This window comes from Amblyraja radiata, chromosome 10 (genome assembly GCF_010909765.2).
Source record: "Amblyraja radiata isolate CabotCenter1 chromosome 10, sAmbRad1.1.pri, whole genome shotgun sequence".
Taxonomy (NCBI): Eukaryota; Metazoa; Chordata; class Chondrichthyes; order Rajiformes; family Rajidae; genus Amblyraja; species Amblyraja radiata.
In genome coordinates, this window is record NC_045965.1 from 68,313,332 (window position 1) to 68,333,946 (window position 20,615).

General features: G+C 50.2%; 1 protein-coding gene across 1 annotated transcript in view; it reads right to left on the reverse strand.

The window, feature by feature from the left end:
* Positions 1 to 20,615, reverse strand: part of LOC116977423 (vitellogenin-like) — a 69,176-nt gene that overhangs the window by 9,440 nt on the left and 39,121 nt on the right. The window contains exons 23-31 of the mRNA XM_033027850.1: positions 19,090 to 19,241; positions 16,951 to 17,139; positions 13,576 to 13,629; positions 11,899 to 11,982; positions 9,945 to 10,154; positions 8,110 to 8,252; positions 6,892 to 7,021; positions 4,881 to 5,010; positions 994 to 1,186 (exon numbers count right to left, since the gene is read on the reverse strand). Of these exons, the coding sequence (XP_032883741.1) occupies positions 994 to 1,186; positions 4,881 to 5,010; positions 6,892 to 7,021; positions 8,110 to 8,252; positions 9,945 to 10,154; positions 11,899 to 11,982; positions 13,576 to 13,629; positions 16,951 to 17,139; positions 19,090 to 19,241 (1,285 nt within the window). The remainder of the gene's footprint in view (positions 1 to 993; positions 1,187 to 4,880; positions 5,011 to 6,891; positions 7,022 to 8,109; positions 8,253 to 9,944; positions 10,155 to 11,898; positions 11,983 to 13,575; positions 13,630 to 16,950; positions 17,140 to 19,089; positions 19,242 to 20,615) is intronic.

The following is a 20,615-nucleotide window of genomic DNA, read 5'->3' on the forward strand; positions in this document are numbered from 1 at the left end:
TAGAAGTAGGCCCTTCGGCCCACCAGCGATCACCCCGTATACTAGCACTAATCCTACACACTGGGGACATAGAAACATAGACAATAGGTGCTGGAGAAGGCCATTCGGCCCTTTAAGCCAGCACCGCCATTCAATGTGATCATGGATGATCATCCACAATCAGTACCCTATTCCTGCCTTTTCCGCATATGCCTCGATTCGGTTAGCCCCAAGAGCTCTATCTAACTCTATCTTGAAAACATCCAGTGAATTGGCCTCCACTCCCTTCTGTGGCAGAGACTTCCACAGATTCACAACTCTCTGGGCGAAAAATGTTTTTTCTCATCTCACTCCTAACTGACCTTCCCCTTATTCTTAAACTGTGACCTCTGGTTCTGGACCCCCCCCAACATGGGGAACATTTTTCCTGCATCTAGCCTGACCAATCCCTTAATAATTTTATATGTTTCCATAAGATCCAATTTACAATTTACAGAAGCTAATTAGCCTACAAACCATAGAAACATAAAAACTTAGAAACATAGAAAATAGCTGCAGGAGGAGGCCATTCAGCCCTTCGAGCTAGCACCGCCATTCATTGTGATCATGGCTGATCGTCCCCTATCAATAACCCGTGCCTGCCTTCTCCCCATATCCCTTGACTCCACTAGTCCCTAGAGCTCTATCTAACTCTCTCTTAAATCCATCCAGTGACTTGGCCTCCACTGCCCTCTGTGGCAGGGAATTCCACAAATTCACAACTCTCTGGGTGAAAAAGTTTTTTCTCACCTCAGTCTTAAATGACCTCCCTTTATTCTAAGATGACCTCCCCTTTATTCTAACCTGCACGACTTTGGAGTGTGGGAGGAAACCGGAGCCCCTGGAGAAAACCCACGCGGTCATATACAAGCGCCCATGGTCAGGATGGAACATGGGTCTCTGGCGCTGTGAGGCAGTGGCTCTACCCGTGGCGCCACCGTGCCGTACTAACATCTCAGAGCATTGGTTACTTACGTGTTGGGCGCTGACAGAAGCAGTTTGATCGCCTTCTTGTCCCGCTGACCCATGGCACGCCTCATCAACAACACAAAGGTCGGGGAAGTCGAGCAGTCTTTGGCCAGAACGTAGAAACAGTCATTGGGTATTTTGTAGCTCAGCACGTTGCTGTCAAAGGTGATGACCTGGTCATTGTTGGCCACACATGCCCCTGCAGAAGAAGAAAGCAACATCTAAAGTTTAGTGGAATGTCTGGGCCAAATTCCTATCTCATCAACTTCCATCTTAACCATATAACATATAACCATATAACAATTACAGCACGGAAACAGGCCATCTCGACCCTTCTAGTCCGTGCCGAACACATATTCTCCCCTAGTCCCATCTACCTGCGCTCAGACCATAACCCTCCATTCCTTTCCCGTCCATATAACTATCCAATTTATTTTTAAATGATAAAAACGAACCTGCCTCCACCACCTTCACTGGAAGCTCATTCCACACAGCCACCACTCTCTGAGTAAAGAGGTTCCCCCTCATGTTACCCCTAAACTTCTGTCCCTTAATTCTCAAGTCATGTCCCCTTGTTTGAATCTTCCCTACTCTCAGTGGGAAAAGCTTATCCACGTCAACTCTGTCTATCCCTCTCATCATTTTAAAGACCTCTATCAAGTCCCCCCTTAACCTTCTGCGCTCCAAAGAATAAAGACCTAACTTGTTCATCCTTTCATTTTTTTCGTTTTGTCTAGCTAAGTTTTTGTTTTTTTAGGTTGTGTTTATGTGTGGAGCGGGGGGGGGTTGAAACAGGGCTTGCTGTCTCTCCCTTCGGGGGAATGCGACTTTTTTGTCGTATCCCCCTTCTCTGCCTCCGTCTGCGCTGAGGCCTAATGGCGGAGCTGGCGACCTCGAGGCTCCGGAGGCAGCTAGTCAGGACTCGCCCTGGGCTCGCTCCCGTGAGGGCGGCCTAGCTCGGCGCTGGAACGGCGCTCCCGTGAGGGGCTGTGAGGCTCCCGTGAGGGCGGCCCAGCCAGCTGGGAACGGCGCTCCCGTGAGGGGCTGTGACGCTCCCGTGAGGGCGGCCCAGCCTGCTGGGAACGGCGTTCCCGTCGGGGCAGCCCAGCCCGATGGTAACGGTGCTCCCGTGAGGGGCTGAGACGCTCCCGTGTGGGCGGCCCAGCCCGAGGGTAACGGCGCTCCCGTGGGGGCGGCCCAGTCCGATGGTAACGGCGCTCCCGTGAGGGGCTGAGACGCTCCCGTGTGGGCGGCCCAGCCCGATGGTAACGGCGCTCCCGTGAGGACGGCCTGGCGCGGGGCTGAGACGTTCACGTGAGGGCGACCTGGCTCGGGGCTGGAACGGTGCTCCGGCGGCTGAGGCGGCGTTCTGGCGGCGGCGGCCTGAGTCCGTGGTTCGGCCACGGGCCAGTGGACGACGTCCTCAACAGCTGCGTCCGCTGGACTGGAGGGCGGCAGCTTCGACCACCCCGGTGAGGAGGTGCTTGGTGGACTCACTGTGGTGGATGTTAATTTGTGTTTACTGTCTGTTCTGTTGTCTATTATTGTATTATTGTATGTATGACTGCAGGCACTACATTTCGTTCAGACTGAAAGGTCTGAATGACAATAAAGGAAATTCAATTCAATTCAATTCAATTCAATTCAATTCAATCCTATAGCTTTTTTTTGTGATAGAGTGTACTGGAATGTGTACATATGCCCCCTGCCTCAATTACCTCCTCCGGCAGCTCGTTCCATATACCCACCACCCTCTGAGAGAAAGAGTTGCCCCTCAGATCCTATTAAATCTTTACCCCCTCACCTTGAACCTATGTCCTCTGGCCCTCGATTGCAGCAGGATCTGGACCGATTGGCCAGGTGGGCGGAGGAATGGTTGATGGAATTTAATACAGAGAAGTGTGAGGTGTTGCATTTTGGGACGTCGAACAAGGGCAGGACCTACACAGTGAATGGTCGGCCTCTGGGTAGTGTTGTAGAGCAGAGGGATCTAGTAGTCCAGGTGCATGGTTCCATGAAGGTCGAGTCGCAGGTAGATAATGTGGTCAAAAAGGCTTTTGCCACTTTGGCCTTCATCAGTCAGAGTATTGAGTATAGAAGTTGGGAGGTCATGTTGCTGTTGTATAAGACGTTGGTGAGGCTGCATTTAGAATATTGTGTTCAGTTCTGGGCACCATGTTATAAGTGCATCTACCCAATCTATTACTCACATGATTTTGTACACCTCTATAAGACCCCCACTCATCCTCCAGCACTCCAAGGAATAGTCCCAACCTGCTCAACCTCTCCCTGTAGCTCACACCCTCCAGTCCTGACAACACCCTCGTAAATCTTTTCTGAACCCTTTCAAGCTTGACAATATCTTTCCTATAACATGGTGCCCAGAACTGAACACAATATTCTAAATGCGGTCTCACCAACGTCTTATACAACTGCAACATGACCTCCCAACTTCTATACTCAATACTCTGACTGATGAAGGCCAAAGTGCCAAAAGCCTTTTTGACCACCTTACCTACCTGCGACTCGACCTTCAAGGAACCATGCACCTGTACTCCTAGATCCCTCTGCTCTACAACGCTACCCAGAGGCCGACCATTCACTGTGTAGGTCCTGCCCTTGTTCGATGTCCCAAAATGCAACACCTCACACTTCTCTGTATTAAATTCCATCAACCATTCCTCCGCCCACCTGGCCAATCGATCCAGATCCGGCTGCAATCGTTCACAACCACAGTCACAGAATGCGGGAGGAAACCGGAGTGCTCGGAGAAAATCCACGGTCACAGGGAGAACATGCAAACTCCGTACAGACAGCACCCGTAGTCAGGATGGAACCCGGGTCTCTGGTGCTGTGAGGCAGCAGCTCTACCCGCTGCACCACCGTGCCGGCCTTTTCCCCACCTCTTTAATTTTAATTTTTAGTTGTATCAATTAGCAACTATTACTTTGCCCGATTACCTAGATAAACTTGCTATGTGGTATAAGGAACTATAAGAAACTAGTGCAGAAGTTGGTTGTGATGAGCTGGGAAGTAAATTAGAAACAAACTTGAAAAACCAACATCATGATTGTGCGGCACGGTGGTGCAGCGGGTAGAGCTGCTGCCTCACAGCGCCAGAGACCCGGGTCTCATCCTGACTACGGGTGCTGTCTGTACGGAGTTTGCACGTTCTCCCCGTGACCTGTGTGGGTGTTCTCCAAGATCTCCGATTTCCTCCCACACTCCAAACATGTGCGGGTTTGTACGTTAATTGGCTTGGAATAAATGTAAATTGTCCCCAGTGTGTGTAGGGTAGCGTTAGTGTGCGGGGATCGCTGGTCGGTGCGGACTCGGTGGGCCGAAGGGCCTGTTTCCACGCTGTATCTATAAACTAAACTAAACTCAACCAGGGGCCAAAGAATCGATGCCAAGATGTGATAAGGATTGAGAGTTTGGCTTGACGGATCATAGATTACAACATGACATTCAAACAGAGACAATGTCAAGTGTCTCTAGTGGATGCCAATTGGTCAACATGTCTGTGCCCAATGAGACTGGAACATAGTTCAAGGCTGTACAGCACAATTCAATCCTGAGCATGTGAGGGTGGGAGGGATAGAGACCCAGCCTACTCAACCTCTCCCTGTAGCTCAGACCCTCCAGTCCTGACAACATCCTCGTAAATCTTCTCTGAACCCTTTCAAGCTTGCGATCGTTCACAACCATCTTCACTAACTGCAAAACCACTCACTTTTGTATCATCATCAAATGTGCTGATCTTGCCCTGTATGTTCTCATCCAAATTCTCTGCCCCTTATCCAGCTTAATGGTTTTCTGACGTATAATCCGGCCAGGTTTATGGTGCATGGGGTGATTGGACGGGAAGAGGCGGAGAAATAAATAATATTTACTTTGGTTCATTGTCAGCAGAAGTCGTGGAATTTCAGCAATGCTCTCGAAACCTTGAGATCGCAGCATGGGCTCTATCGTAGGAACATGGAACGGCAAAGGCAACTCCAAGCCCTGATAATACAGGGTAAACTGGAACACAAAAGCATTCCTTGGTATTAGTGTTCAAGATGCAGATGCTGGAAAATCGAAGGTAGACAAAAAAGCTGGAGAAACTCAGCGGGTGCAGCAGCATCTATGGAGCGAAGGATGCCTTCCTTCTACCTTCCTTGGTATTAGCATTGGTTTGTTGATGTCACGTACACCGAGAAACGTGCGGCACAGTGGCACAGTGGGTAGTGTCCCTAGTGTGTGTGTGTGTGTGTGTGTCTGTGCGTGTGTGCATGTGTGCGTGTGTGCGTGTGTGCGTGTGTGCGTGCGTGCGTGCGTGCGTGCGTGCGTGCGTGTGTGTGTGTGTGTGTGTGTGTGCGTGCGCGTGCGTGCGTGTGTGTGTGTGTGTGTGCGTGTGTGTGTGTGTGCGTGCGTGCGTGCGTGCGTGTGTGTGTGTGCGTGTGGTGTGTGCATGTGGTGTGTGCGTGTGTGGCATTGAGCTGGTGTGTGGGTGATCGCTGGTCAGCGTGGACTCGGTGGGCTGAAGGGCCTGTTTCCATGCTGTATACTTAAACAAAGACCAATGGGGAAAGAAGCTGTTCTTGAATCTGGCGATACTCCTGTGTTTACCGTCTAGTGTCTACGGTCCAACGTCTAGTGTCTAGTGTCTACTGTCTACTGTTTATTTTTAATCAAAAAATGTATCCAATTATTAAAAAATAATATTTATCCTACAATAAAACAAGCCAGAACCCAGCACCATAATACAATACAAACATATATCCATAGTAAACTACTATACAATTATGTTACAATCCTTATTGAGGATACATTCAACACCCTGCGGAGCCCAGCGGTCCCGGAACTCCCTCAGGGTGCCCGTAGACAGGGCGTATTCCCTTTCTAACCGCTCCCGGGCACGGACGTTTCCCCGGAAAAGGGGAAGGCAGCCGGCTCGGGTAGAGCCCTCCACTGCCTGGTGCCGTGACTCACGGATGGCCAGCTTGGCCAGGCCCAGGAGCAACCCAACCAGGACATCTTCAGCCCCACCCTCTCCCCTACGCACAGGGTGTCCAAAGATGAGGATGGTGGGTGTGAAGTGCAGCCAGAAGGCAAGGAGCAGCCCCTTTAGATATTCAAACAGTGGCTGCAGCCTCACGCACTCCATGTACACGTGGTACACAGACTCTTCCAGCCCGCAACAGTGGCAGGCGGCTGGCGAGTCTGTGAACCGCGAGAGAAACAGGTTGCAGGGAACACCTCGATGCAGTACCCTCCACCCCAGGTCCCCAATGTAGAGGGGAGAATCCCTGCGTAGAGGGACCACAACCGGGGGCCCCCCTCGCGGCCGGAAGGCAACACTGACCGCCACTTGGTGTCTGGACGGTGGACCAGGGCGAGGAAGTGCAGGGTTTGGAGGAGGAGCCTGTACAGGACACGCCTCCCTGTGTCTCGGAGGGAGATAAAAGGGAGTCGAGGAAAGGCGGCTCAAGTTGTGTGGGACCGGCGCCCGGGTGGGTGCACTAGACCACCGCTGCACCTACCTCTCTGCGATTCTTTTGCCTTCCATCACAGTGAGGTGGTGTTTGGAGATTCACTGTGATGGATGTTTGTGTGGAGTTGTGTTCATTGTGTGGTTTGTTTTGCTTTTTGCTGTTATGACTACAGGAACGCAATTTTGTTTGAGCCTTGTATGTTTAAATGATGATAAATGGCGTCTGTCTGTCTGTCTGTCTGTCTGTCTGTCTGTCTGTCTGTCTGTCTGTCTGTCTGTCTGTCTGTCTGTCTATCTATCTATCTATCTATCTATCTATCTATCTATCTATCTATCTATCTATCTATCTATCTATCTCCCAGGTCAGGTCCAAGTACCTCTCAGCGAGTGCTGGAGACAGGTTGAGCAGAATAACGAGTATACCGTACCCTGGGCAGCTTGACGATTGTGTCTATGGTCCGTGGAGAGGTCAGGGCAATCAGCTGTGTGATCTGGCGAGATGGATTGCTTTTAAATTGGTTGGAGAATCCCAGTAGATAGGCAGCAGCTGACCCAACGCTGGGTAGAAGAAAGATTATTTCAGCATTACGGATAAAGAAACAGTGGATCGAGGGGGACCGACACACAGAGGGGGGGGGGCATGGGAGAGAGAGGGGGGCCGTCACACAGAGGGGGGCCTTGGGAGAGAGAGGGGCCGACGGGAGACCAGTAGGGGGGGCTGTCACTGCGCGGGGTTCTTGGCGGAGTGGAGGGAGGGGGCTAGTGGAAGGGGGAGGGGGAGTGGAATGAGGGGAGGGGAGGGAGGGCGGGAGGGGTGGGAAGGGGAGGGGAGGGCGGGGGGGTGGGAGGGGGAGTGGAGGGAGGGGGAGGGGTGGGAAGGGGAGGAGTGCTGCCATCTGGTGGTGGCAGGCAGTAGATAGGATTGTTCGGTGATCTTTTGTAACTTTGGCAGCAGCAAGGCATGGCGATCCTTGCGTACTGAAGATAGACACAAAATGCTGGAGTAACTCAGCGGGACAGGCCGCATCTCTGGGGAGAAGGAACGGGCGACGTTTCTGGTCGTGAGCCTTCTTCAGATGACTGGGTGGTTGAGGTGTGTGGATGATTTGACTGGGTTGTACACAAAGCATGTGGCAGTACCTGGGTACATATGACAATAACATATCATTGATCATTGATCAGATTTAAGCATTTGACGGCACTGGGCCTGTACTCGCTGGGGTTTAGAAGGATGAGGGGAGACCTCATTGAAACTCACCAAGTAGTGAAAGGCCTGGACAGTGGATGTGGAGAGGATGTTTCCACTAGTGGGAGAGTCTAGGACCAGAGGGCACAGCCTCAGAATTAAAGGACGACCCTTTAAGAAGGAGATGAGGAGGAATTTCTTTAGTCACAGGGTGGTGAATCTGTGGGATTCATTGCTACTGACGGCTGTGGAGGCCGCAAGTCAGTGGATATTTTGAATTGGAGATTGAAAGATTCTTGGTTAAGGTTAAGTGCAGGCCAGGTTACGGTGAGAAGGCAGGAGAATGGGGTTAGGAGGGAGAGATAGATCAGCCATGATTGAAAGGCGGAGTAGACTTGATGGGCCGAATGGCCTAATTCTGCTCCTGTGACTTTATAAACATAAATGCAACAATTCTTACACTCTTCCTCCGGTGATACATCCCTCGGGAATAGAGTTCCATGTCGTTTTTAGTTTGATAGCTGGGAGGTTTGCAAGGTAGCCCAGTGATGCCTGGTATTCCATCTTATACCGCTGGCAATTCTCACCCCATCTGTACATCACCTGGACAATTTAAAACACAAAAAAGGCTTCCACAGTCAAGCCGACATTGGTGCACTTGTCTGGAGAAACCAAACTGGCTCTCCTGTGGATGCAGGTGGTGTGGAGACAAGATGAGAGAGATACAGCAGATCATGCCTAAAGTAGTACTGTTGCCTGGACATTACCCGTCTATCACCATCACCTGTACATCACCTGTACATCACCATCACCTGTACACCACCTGTACATCACCATCACCTGTACACCACCATCACCTGTACATCACCTGTACACCACCATCACCTGTACACCACCATCACCTGTACATCACCTGTACATCACCATCACCTGTACATCACCTGTACACCACCATCACCTGTACACCACCATCACCTGTACATCACCTGTACACCACCATCACCTGTACACCACCATCACCTGTACACCACCATCACCTGTACATCACCATCACCTGTACATCACCTGTACACCACCATCACCTGTACATCACCTGTACATCACCATCACCTGTACATCACCATCACCTGTACATCACCTGTACATCACCTGTACATCACCATCACCTGTACATCACCATCACCTGTACATCACCATCACCTGTACACCACCTGTACACCACCATCACCTGTACACCACCATCACCTGTACACCACCATCACCTGTACATCACCTGTACATCATCTGTACACCACCTGTACATCACCATCACCTGTACACCACCTGTACACCACCATCACCTGTACATCACCTGTACACCACCATCACCTGTACACCACCATCACCTGTACATCACCTGTACATCACCATCACCTGTACATCACCTGTACATCACCATCACCTGTACACCACCATCACCTGTACATCACCTGTACATCACCTGTACATCACCATCACCTGTACATCACCTGTACATCACCATCACCTGTACATCACCTGTACATCACCATCACCTGTACATCACCTGTACATCACCATCACCTGTACACCACCATCACCTGTACATCACCTGTACATCACCTGTACATCACCATCACCTGTACATCACCTGTACATCACCATCACCTGTACATCACCTGTACATCACCATCACCTGTACACCACCATCACCTGTACATCACCTGTACATCACCTGTACACCACCATCACCTGTACACCACCTGTACACCACCATCACCTGTACATCACCTGTACACCACCTGTACACCACCATCACCTGTACATCGCCTGTACATCACCTGTACACCACCATCACCTGTACACCACCATCATCTGTACATCACCTGTACATCACCATCACCTGTACATCACCATCACCTGTACATCACCATCACCTGTACACCACCATCACCTGTACATCACCTGTACATCACCATCACCTGTACATCACCATCACCTCTATATTACCTGTATATCACCTGTACACCACCATCACCTGTATATCACTTGTACACCATAACCTGTATATCATCATCACCTGTACCCCATCACCTGTATATCATCTGTACATCCCCATCACCTGTAAAACACCATCACCTGTCTATCACTTGTCCACCATTACCTGTATATCACCATCACCTGTACACCATCACCTGTACATCACCATTACCTATATATTACCTGTACATCACCATTACCTGTACCCCCCCCCCCCCCCCCGATTGCTTTGTGTATCCCGGTGTCGTTGTGCCTTACCATGGCCTTGTGTGGGTTGGGACTGGCAGCGTCCACACACATCTTCCAGCGGCTGTCTTCTGCCAGCTCCACAATGCGCAGCTGCACCCTGGTCCTGCCCCTGGCGCTACCCACCGTGCCAGACAGCTGGTAACCCTGCAGCCTGCCATCAGACGTCGTGGCTTTGGCAATGATGGTGAGCGAGGGGGTTCCCAGCTCCTCCGACAGCAGCTGTCATTGGACAGAAACACCACTTCCAGTTCATAGAAACATAGACAATAGGTGCAGGAGTAGGCCGTTCGGCCCTTCGAGCCAGCACCACCAATCAATAGGATCATGGTTAATCATCCACAATCAGTACCCCGTTCCTGCCTTCTCCCCATATCCCTTGATTCCATTAGCCCGAAGAGCTAAATCTAACTCTCTCTTGAAAACATCCAGTGAATTGGCCTCCGCTGCCCTCTATGCCAGAGTATTCCACAGAATTTCAGTCTCAGTTTATTGTCATATGCAGTTAGTGTTGCCAACTGTCCCGTATTAGCCGGGACATCCCGTATATTGGGCTAAATCGGTTTGCCCCGTACGGGACCGCCCTTGTCCCATATTTGACCGCTACTACTCGGGTCGAGGGGACTGTCGGGTTGGAGCGCTGTGTCCGGCCCCGCCTCACCCGTCCCGACGTAGTGCAGTCCATGGATGCAGCCCGTGGAGTGTAGCAGCAGCAGCAGCAGCGCCTCGCCCGTGGCCCCGTCGGTCGGTCGGCAGCTGTCCGACCTTCGGACCTTCGCTTCCCGCCGACACCACCACCACCCCTCCTTCTCACGGCCGATCATCGGTTCAGGAGTTGGACGGGGCGCCGGACTTTGCGCGCGACGTTGCGCGGCCCCCGGGCCAAAACTGCTCAGCTGGCCCGCCGGCTGGGCTTTGTGTGCAGTCCAGCACCCGGGGCCAACTCATCATTCACCCAGCCACGGCCGAGTCGGTCAACGAATTGCCGTGGGGAATTTGTCCCTGATTTGGGAGTGAGATAGTTGGCAGGCCTACGTGCAGTTCAGTGATCAAGGAGATGGATTTCATGCTGTGGTTTCATAACATTCTGAGCACTGCAGTGTTTAAAATCATAAGGAAAGAAGTTACAGTCCAGGTAGAGTGAATGGTTTGTGTTGTGGAACGACTATACATGATTACAATCGAGCCATTTACATTGTATAGAGAGATTTAAGAGTGTGGGACGACCGTAATATTCGGTTGTGGAACTGCTTCTGTGGCCAGCACGCAAATAGTCGCTTGGGTTGAGCGCCATCTTGGAAGTACCAGCATCGTGTGATCGTCAGGCCAGGCCACTCGGCCCATCATGCCAGCCATTCACCCTACCTATTCCCCTCATGATCCCGTACATCTTTATAAGAGCATCTCTCATCCTCCCACGCTCCAAGGAATAAAGTCCTAGCCTGCCAACCTATAACCCAGCCTCTCAAGTCCTAGCGACATCCTCATAAGTCTTCATAAATCTTCTCTGCACTCTTTCAGGCTTAGCAACACCTCCCCCACCCTTATGATTTGTGATACCGCAGTGCAGTGTTCAGACTGAATTGGACAGTGTCGACCTAAATGTCATGAAAGTCACAGCATGAAATCCATTTCCAAGGGTTCCCAGCCACGCTTTAGACTTCAGACACAGCGCGGAAAACAGGGTCTTCGTCCCAATGAATCTATGCTGACCAGCGATCACCCCGAACATTAATACTATCCTGCACACTAGGGACAATTTACAGAAGCCAATTAACCTACAAACCTGCACGTCTTTGGAGTGTGGGAAGAAACCGGAGCACCCGGAGAAAACCCACGCAGGTCACGGGGAGAAGTTACAAACTCCACACAGACAGCACCCGTAGTCAGGATGGGACCCGGATCTCTGGCGCTGTGAGGCAGCAGCTCTACCCGCTGCGCCACCGTACCAACATGTGAAACAAACCTCTTCAGAAGATTGACTGCTGCTGGGCTGCTGCCTGGTCTTTGAGCTCAAGGTTCTACCAGCTGATTGCCTCTTGCTTGCCACCTGCAACCACACAGATAATGAGGCTGATTAGTGCCTGGAACAGCATGGACTGAAGCTTGAAGTTCATTGAGATCCTGGTGCAATCTTAAAATAAAGGGCCTGTCCCACTTGGCCGTCATTTGCACCTCGTTTACGCGTCATATGTAAAATAGGTCAACGCATCATGACGCATGGGTGGCGCATGCATTGCGCGCGGTGAGGCGTGGAATCGCATGCAGTGGTGTGCGGTATCGTGCAGCGCTCCAGAATTTCATAGTGTAACAAAATCCTTGCGTGCCACCTGCGTGACGTATCGCGTACACACGCTGATGCATTAGCTACGCACGCTGACGTATCGCATACACACGCTGACGTATCGCGTACACACGCTGACGTATCGCGTACACACGCTGACGTATCGCGTACACACGCTGACGTATCGCGTACACACGCTGACGTATCGCGTACACACGCTGATGCATTAGCTACGCACGCTGACGCATTAGCTACGCACGCTGTATCACATGGTGACACAAGGTTACATCACCGTGCGTCAACGTCCGTAAACATGCGATGCCGCGCGCCACCCATGCGCAGTCGTCCTGCCTTTTACGCGTCATGTAACCTCTAACCTCGTCCATACAGACCTCTTCCTGGGTTTCTTGCTAGCCTTTCTTGTTGTACTCCTGCCTGGCTGATCTGTAAATATGAGGGCTGCTGCTAGCAGACGTCTCTGTTGTTGCTGTAGCAATAAAATCTGTAGTTCTTCCATGATGGTCCTGATGCAGAATAGGGACGCAGGGTATTCTAATGAGTCATGTGCACCAGACGGCTGTGCTGACGCATGATTACACGTGATTTTCACGCGACGTCGCGTCGACCTATTTTACATATGACGCGTAAATGAGGCGCAAATGACGGCAAGTGGGACAGGCCCTTAACCATCTTCACCATCCACTACACGCACCACCAATGTTGATGCCATGGTAACTCCAGCAGCTGTATGAGACTTGGTGAGACCGCATTTAGAGTATTGTGTTCTGTTCTGGGCACCATGTTAGAGGAAATATATTGTCAAGCTGGAAAGGGTGCAGTGATGATTTACGAGGATGTTGCCAGGACTAGAGGGTGTGAGCTACAGGGAGAGGTTGAGTAGGCTGGGTCTCTATTCCTTGGAGGGCAGCAGGATGATGGGCGATCTTGTAGAGGTGTATAAAATCATGAGAGGAATAGATCGGGTAGATGCACAGTCTCTTGCCCAGAGTAGGGGAATTAAGGACCAGAGGACACAGGTTCAAGGTTTTTAGGTTTAAAAGGGGGAAAGAGGTGGGTGTATGGAGCGAGCTGCCAGAGGAGATAGTTGAGGCTGGGACTATCCCAACGTTTAAGAAACAGTTAGACAAGTACATGGATAGGACAGGTTTGGAGGGATATGGACCAAACGTGGCAAGTGAGGCTAGTGTGACTGAGAGGGGAGGGAGTTTTTGGGAATAAGGGGTGTAAACTCACAGGGAAACGTAATGCAGAAGTGAAGAATGCGATTTTTGAGTGAGCTAGCACGGACTTGATGGGCCAAACGACCTCTGTCCGCATCGCACTGAAATGTTAACTTACCTCGCTGGTGTGAACGGAATTGAACTTCATTTCGAAGAAGTCCGTGTTTATTCTCTGCGAAAATATACGTTTACAAATGAATCGCATTGTACATTCTCACCAACAGAGTTGGTCGAGTAACAATTACTCGGCAAACATCGCCACACTGAAACGTATCAGTTTACAGCAAGAATAGATCCCTCTCCCTCTCACCCAGAGGGTGGTGGACGTATGGAACCAGCTGCCGGACCAGGGAGTTGAGGCAGAGTCTAGAACATTATTTAATGGACACTTGGACAGGTACATGGGTAGGAAAAGTTTAGAGGGAAGATAGACACAAAATGCTGGAGTAACTCCACCGGACAGGTTTAGAGGGATATGGACCAAAGTATAGATGGGGCATGTTGGTCAGCATGGGCAAGTTGGGCCAAAGGGCCTGTTTTCACACTGTGCGACTCAATAACCTGGTCACTATTGTCTTGTACTTTGGAGAAGTCACAGAGAATCAAAGAGGAAATAAAAATAAATTTGTAGGATATCAGAAATAAATCATGAGTGGAATAGATCGGGTAGACGCACAGAGTAGGGGAATCGAGAAACAGATGACGCAGGTTTTAGGTAAGGGGGGGGGGAATTTAATAAGAAACTGAGGGGCAATTTTATCAAGGTGGGTGTATGGAACAAGCTGCCGGAGGAGGTAGTTGAGACTGGGACTATCCCAGCATTTAAGATACATTCAGACAGATACATGGATAGGACAGGTTTGGAGGGGTACAGACCAAATGCAGGCAGGTGGGACTAGTGTAGCTGGGACATGTTGGCTGGTGTGGGTAAGTTGGGCCGAAGGGCCTGTTTCCACGCTGTATCACTCCATAAAAAGACTAAAGAGGACTGCATAAAGTTGTAAACTCTGCCCAGGCCATCATGGGTACTGACCTCCCCACCATCGAAGGGATTTACCGGAATCGCTGCCTCAAAAAGGCAGCCAACAGCATCAAAGATCCACACCATCCTGGTATTTATTACTATTTCCGTCACAACGGTCAATTTTGTAATTAGCTACAATTAGGTAACTAACTAATTATATGCTTTAATTTCAGGTCATCCAAGTAAGATGTTTTATATTTGTTTCAGAATACTTCAATCTATAATAACTGAAAATTCCATTCAGTTCTCTTAATTTTTAAGAAAGTTATGGGCTTTTGACTGTCCTCGATCACAGCTTTGGCGTTAAGTCAATGGAAAAGCAACAGGGAACAAGATGCTAATTTCTGTGTATGAAAATGACCATAACTTTTTAAATACTGAAGATATGAAAGTGAATTAGGGGTCAAATTAAACTTATTTTTATGCTTTATCTGATGGGATAAATTACAGGCTTGATTTTTAAAATCTCAAAATGTTGTAACATTGCTACAAGAATTGTAGATTATAAATCTACATTGTCTGCAGATGCTGAGAAGTGTGGTCAGCTCTGGCTGAACAAGTTCTAATCTTGTGGTGTGGACTCGATTAGAAGATCTCATGGATTTATTTATAGGATGGGAAAAGACAGTTGACTTATCTATTGAATCTTCCTCCAAGCACCTTAAACAGACAGTATGTCCTCTTGTTTCCGATCCCTTGACTCTGGCTAAAGGCCTGTGTATTCACCCTCTGGCTCTTTGCTGTTGTGATCAAGATTCACCACATCTGGTGCCCAAAACTGAACACCCTTCAAGTTCCTATTAAATCTTTCCCCACTCACCTTAAACCTCTGCCCTCTGGTTCCTCATTCCCCTACTCTGGGTGAAGGACTCTGTGCATCCACCCGATCTATTCCCAACATCATTTATACAGCTCTAAAAGATCACCCCTCAGCCTCCTGCGCTCCAAGGAATAAAGTCCAAGCCTGCCTATAGCTCAGGCCCTCGAGTCCTCGTAAACCTTCTCTGTACCCTTTCTCTGCCTCAGAGGGCGGTGGAGGCTGGTAAAGATATGGGGAGTCAGGGGATATGGGGAGAAGGCAGGAACGGGGTACTGATTGGGGATGATCAGCCATGATCACATTGAATGGCGGTGCTGGCTCGAAGGGCCGAATGGCCTTCTCCTGCACCTATTGTGTATCGTCTTTCCAGCTTGACAACATTTCCTATGACATGGTGCCCAGAACTGAACACAATATTCTAAATGTGGTCTCACCAACGTCTTGTACAACAGCAACATGACCTCCCAACTTCTATACTCAATACTCTGACTGATGAAGGCCAAAGTGCCAAAAGACCTTTTGACCACTTTATCTACCTGCGACTCGACCTTCAAGGAACCATGCACCTGGACTACTAGATCCCTCTGCACTACAACACTACCCAGAGGCCGGCCATTCACTGTGTACGTCCTGCTCATTAGCCTTTACAAAATGAAACACCTCACACTTCCCTGTATTAAATTCCACCGACCATTCCTCAGCCTAAGCGACGAAGCTGGTGCTGCGATCTTTGACAACCATCTTGACTATCTGCAAAACCACCCACCTTTTTATCACCCCATATATGTGTGATGTCAGTGATCTCGGACGGAGGTTATGAATGGCTGCCCCTAACAATAGACAAAAGGTGCAGGTTTAGGCCATTCGGCCCTTCGAGCCAGCACCGCCATTCACCGTGATCATGGCTGATCATCCACATTCAGTACCCCATTTCTGCCTTCTCCCCATATACCCTGACTCCGTTATCTTTAAGACCCCTATCTAACTCTCTCTTGAAAGCATCCAGAGAATTGGCCTCCACTTCCTCCTGAGGCAGAGAATTCCACGGATTCACAACTCTCTGTGTGAAAAAGTGTTTCCTCGTCTCCGTTCTAAATGGCTTATCCCTTATTCTTAAACTGATACACATGCCTGGTTCTGGACTCCCCCAACATCGGAGACATGTTTCCTGCCTCTAGCATGTCCAATTATCTTATATGTGTCAATAAGATGCCCTCTCAACCTTCTAAATTCCAGAGTCTAGCAACATATGACGGCCCCACAAACACTACTCACCCGCCACTGACAGGGGACTTCGAGACAGCCGTGATGTGGGCGGGACGGTGGCGCAGCGGGTAGAGCTGCTGCCTCACAGCGCCAGAGACCCAGGTTCCATCCCGACTATGGGTGTTGTCTATACGGAGTTTGCACGTTCTCCCAGTGACCTGCGTGGGTTTTCTCCGGGTGCTCCGGTTTCCTCCCACACTCTAAAGACGTGCAGTTTTGCAGGTTAATTGGCTTGGTGGAATTGTAAATTGTCTCTAGTGCGTGTGGGATAGTGTTAGTGTGCGGGGATCGCTGGTCGGCACAGACTCGGTGGGCCGAAAGACCAGTTTCCGTGCTGTATCTCAAAGCTAGACTGGCCGCAGTGAGAGAGGGAGACGACATACCCTGCTGCCCGACACAGAGTGGGAGTGCTGTCCGCTGCCGTGGGCCGATGACCAGTGCCGCTGACCACCCGCCTTGTGGCCGCTCCTATGCCCGCTCGACGAGGAACTGCTCCAGGACCAGCTGCTTCCCTGCTGTGAATGACTGCTGGATGAAGAACTCCCAATCTCAGTGCCATTTTGTAACCTGGACTGTAAACAAGGCAAGGGTTACGTCGAACGTTGACACAGAGAGCTGGAGTAACTCAGCGGGTCAGGCAGCATCTGTGGAGAACATGGATAGGTGACGTTTCACAGAGTGCTGGAGTAACACAGCGGGTCAGGCAGCATCTGTGGAGAACATGGATAGGTGATGTTTCACAGAGTGCTGGAGTAACACAGCGGGTCAGGCAGCATCTGTGGAGAACATGGATAGGTGATGTTTCACAGAGTGCTGGAGTAACTCAGCGGGTGCAGCAGCATCTATGGAGCTAAGGAAATAGGCAACGTTTCGGGCCGAAACCCATAAGGGTTTCGGCCCGAAACGTTGCCTATTTCCAGAAGGGTTTCGGCCCGAAACGTTGCCTATTTCCTTAGCTCCATAGATGCTGCTGCACCATAACTCAGTGGGTCAGGCAGCATCTGTGGAGAACATGGATAGGTGACGTTTCACAGAGTGCTGGAGTAACTCAGCGGGTCAGGGAGGCAGCATCTGTGGAGAACAGGGATAGGTGGCGTTTTGGGTCGAGACTTCTTCAGACTGAGAGTCAGGGGGAAAGGGAAACGAGAGATATAGACGGTGATGTGGAGAGATATAGAACAAATGAATGAAAGATATGTAAAACAGTAACTATGATCAAGGAAACCGGCCATTGTTAGCTGTGGTCGAGGTGAGAACAAGTTACAGACAATGGGACAATAACAAGCCGAGTGGAACTAGTGCAGCAACTCGAGTGGGGGAGGGATGGAGAGAGAGGGGGTACAAGGGTTACTTGATACCTTCATACCTGCTGGGGTGTAAGCTGCCCAAGTGAAATATGAGGTGCTGTTCCTCCAGTGTGTGTGTGTGTGACCTCACTCTGACAATGGAGGAGGCCCAGGACAGAGAGGTCAGTGTGGGAATTGGACTCTGCCAATGGAGGAGGGTTAAGTGGATATTTCTCAGGCAGAGATAGATAGATTCTTGATTAATACAGATGTCAGAGGTTAGCAGGGAGAAGGCAGGAGAATGGGGTTGGGAGGGAGAGGTAGATCAGCCATGATTGAATGGAGTAGACTTGATGGGCCGAATGGCCAAATTCTGCTCCTAGAACTCCCTCCATTCCTTGCATGTGCCTATCCAAAAGTATCTTAAACACCACTATTGTATCTACCTCCACCCCCACCCCTGGCAGCGCGTTCCAGGCACCCACCACCCTCTGTGTAAAATACTAGTACCAAACATCTGATCAATGTTCTCTTAAAATGCTCCAAATTACTCCAGCACTCTTGGTCTTATTTTGTAAAACAGTATCTGCAGTTCCAATGTTTCTACATCTCCTTCAAGCTAGGCGCTTTAACCTTGATTTTTCCATCTGTGAAAAAGGTTCTGACTGTCTACCCTATCCACACCGCTCATAATTCTATATACTTCATGTTCATTGGAGCAGAATTAGGCCATTCGGCCTTTCGAGTCTACTCCACCATTCAACCACGGCTGATCTATCTCTCCCTCCTAACCCCATTCTCCTGCCTTCTCCCCATAACCCCTGACACCCGTATCAATCCTGACAATATCTGCTAAGTATTTATTGCTCTCAGGTAGTGTCCACATTGTATTTTAAGTATTTTCTGGCTGCGTTTGTTTTGAATGCGTGGGTTTGTTAGTTGGGGGCTTCTGGAATTTCCCTGAGGGGATCAATAAAGTATTTATTGTTATTATTATTATTATTAATATTATTATTGAATATATCCACTGATGTGGCCTCCACAGCCTCATGTGGCTATTCATTCCACAGATTCACCACCCTCTGACTAAAGAAATTCCTCCTCATCTCCTTCCTAAAGGAACGTCCTTTAATTCTGAGGCTGTGACCTCTGGTCCTAGACTCTCCCACTAGTGGAAACATCCTCTCCACACCCACTCTATCCGGGCCTTTCACTGTTCTCGGACAGACGCAGTACCTGCGAGCGTGTCGTTTTCATGAACACGTTTTTTCCAGGAGTTTGTTGAAGGGGTAACTCCTCTTTCTCCAGCGGGCGAATCATTTTTGAAGCAGCTTTGGATCCGGTCTGGAGCTCCAGCGTTAACTTGGTGATTGGTGCGTGCGCAGGGACTGGCGAAGAGAAACCACATTTGTTATAACGTCTTCAACCGTACGTTATACGGCGGAACTTCATTTATCCCAGGAGGGAAATAGCTCTGCCAACAGGCACGGAGCACGGGGGGGGGGGGGGGGTGAGGGAGTCAGTCTACTCCACGACAGAAGGGGGAGGAGTTGTACAGCTGAACCGAGGAACAGTCACATTATTTATTAATTTAGTTACACGGCTCAGAAAACAGGCCCTTCGGCCCACCGAGTCCGCGCCGACCAGCGATCCCCCCCGCACACTAACACTATCCTACACACACTAGGGACAATTCACAATTAAACCCAGCCAATTTACCTACAGGCTTGTAAGTCTTTGGAGTGTGGGAGGAAACCGGAGCTCCCGGAGAAAACCCACGCAGGTCACGGGGAGAACGCGCAAACTCCGTACAGACAGCGCCCGTAGTCAGGATCGAACCCGAGTCTCTGGCGCTGTGAGGCAGCAGCCCTACCCGCTGCGCCACCATGCCGCGGTTTTGCATACAGTTCAGTGAGAATCTCTCGGTCTGTACGGGATGTACAGACCAGCCCCCAGTCCATGTACAAGAGTGGCCATGTTGGGGCCATTCCCCAGTCCCGGCTGTAGTCGGCCACAAAGGCCCCTTGCAGCCGTTGTCCCTCTCGTCGCCCGGCCCCCTCCAGCCCTCCTGCCCCGGTGGTGGGTGGGGGGGGGTCACACAGGCAACATCGAGGGTGCGGAGATATCTGTACACTGCGGACGGCCTGATTATAATTACGTATAGTCTTGCCGCTGACTGGATAGCACGCAACAAATAAGCTTATCACTGTACCTCAGTACACATGACAATACACTCAACTACAAGCTTGTACCACCAGATACAAGAACAGCTTGCTGAAGGGAGAGCCGACAGATGTTCAAGCTGGAGAGGGTGCAGAGAAGATTTACGAGGATGTTGCCAGGACTAGAGGGTGTGAGCCACAGGGAGAGGTTGAGTAGGCTGGGTCTCTATTCCATGGAGCGCAGGAGGATGAGAGGAGATCTTATAGAGGTGTACAAAATCATGAGAGGAATAGATCGCACAGTCTCTTGCCCACAGCAGGGGAATCGAGGACCAGAGGACATAGGTTCAAGGTGAAGGGGAAAGGATTTAATAGGAATTAATTTAATTAAGAGGGGTAACTTTTTCCACACAGAGGGTGGTGGGTGTATGGAACAAGCTGCCAAAGCAGGTAGTTGGGGCTGGGACTATCCCATCATTTAAGAAGCGGTTTGACAGGTACATGGATAGGACAGGTTGGGAGGGATATGGGCCAAATGCAGGCAGGTGGGACTAGTGTAGCTGGGACATGTTGGTCGGTGTGGACAAGTTGGGCTGAAGG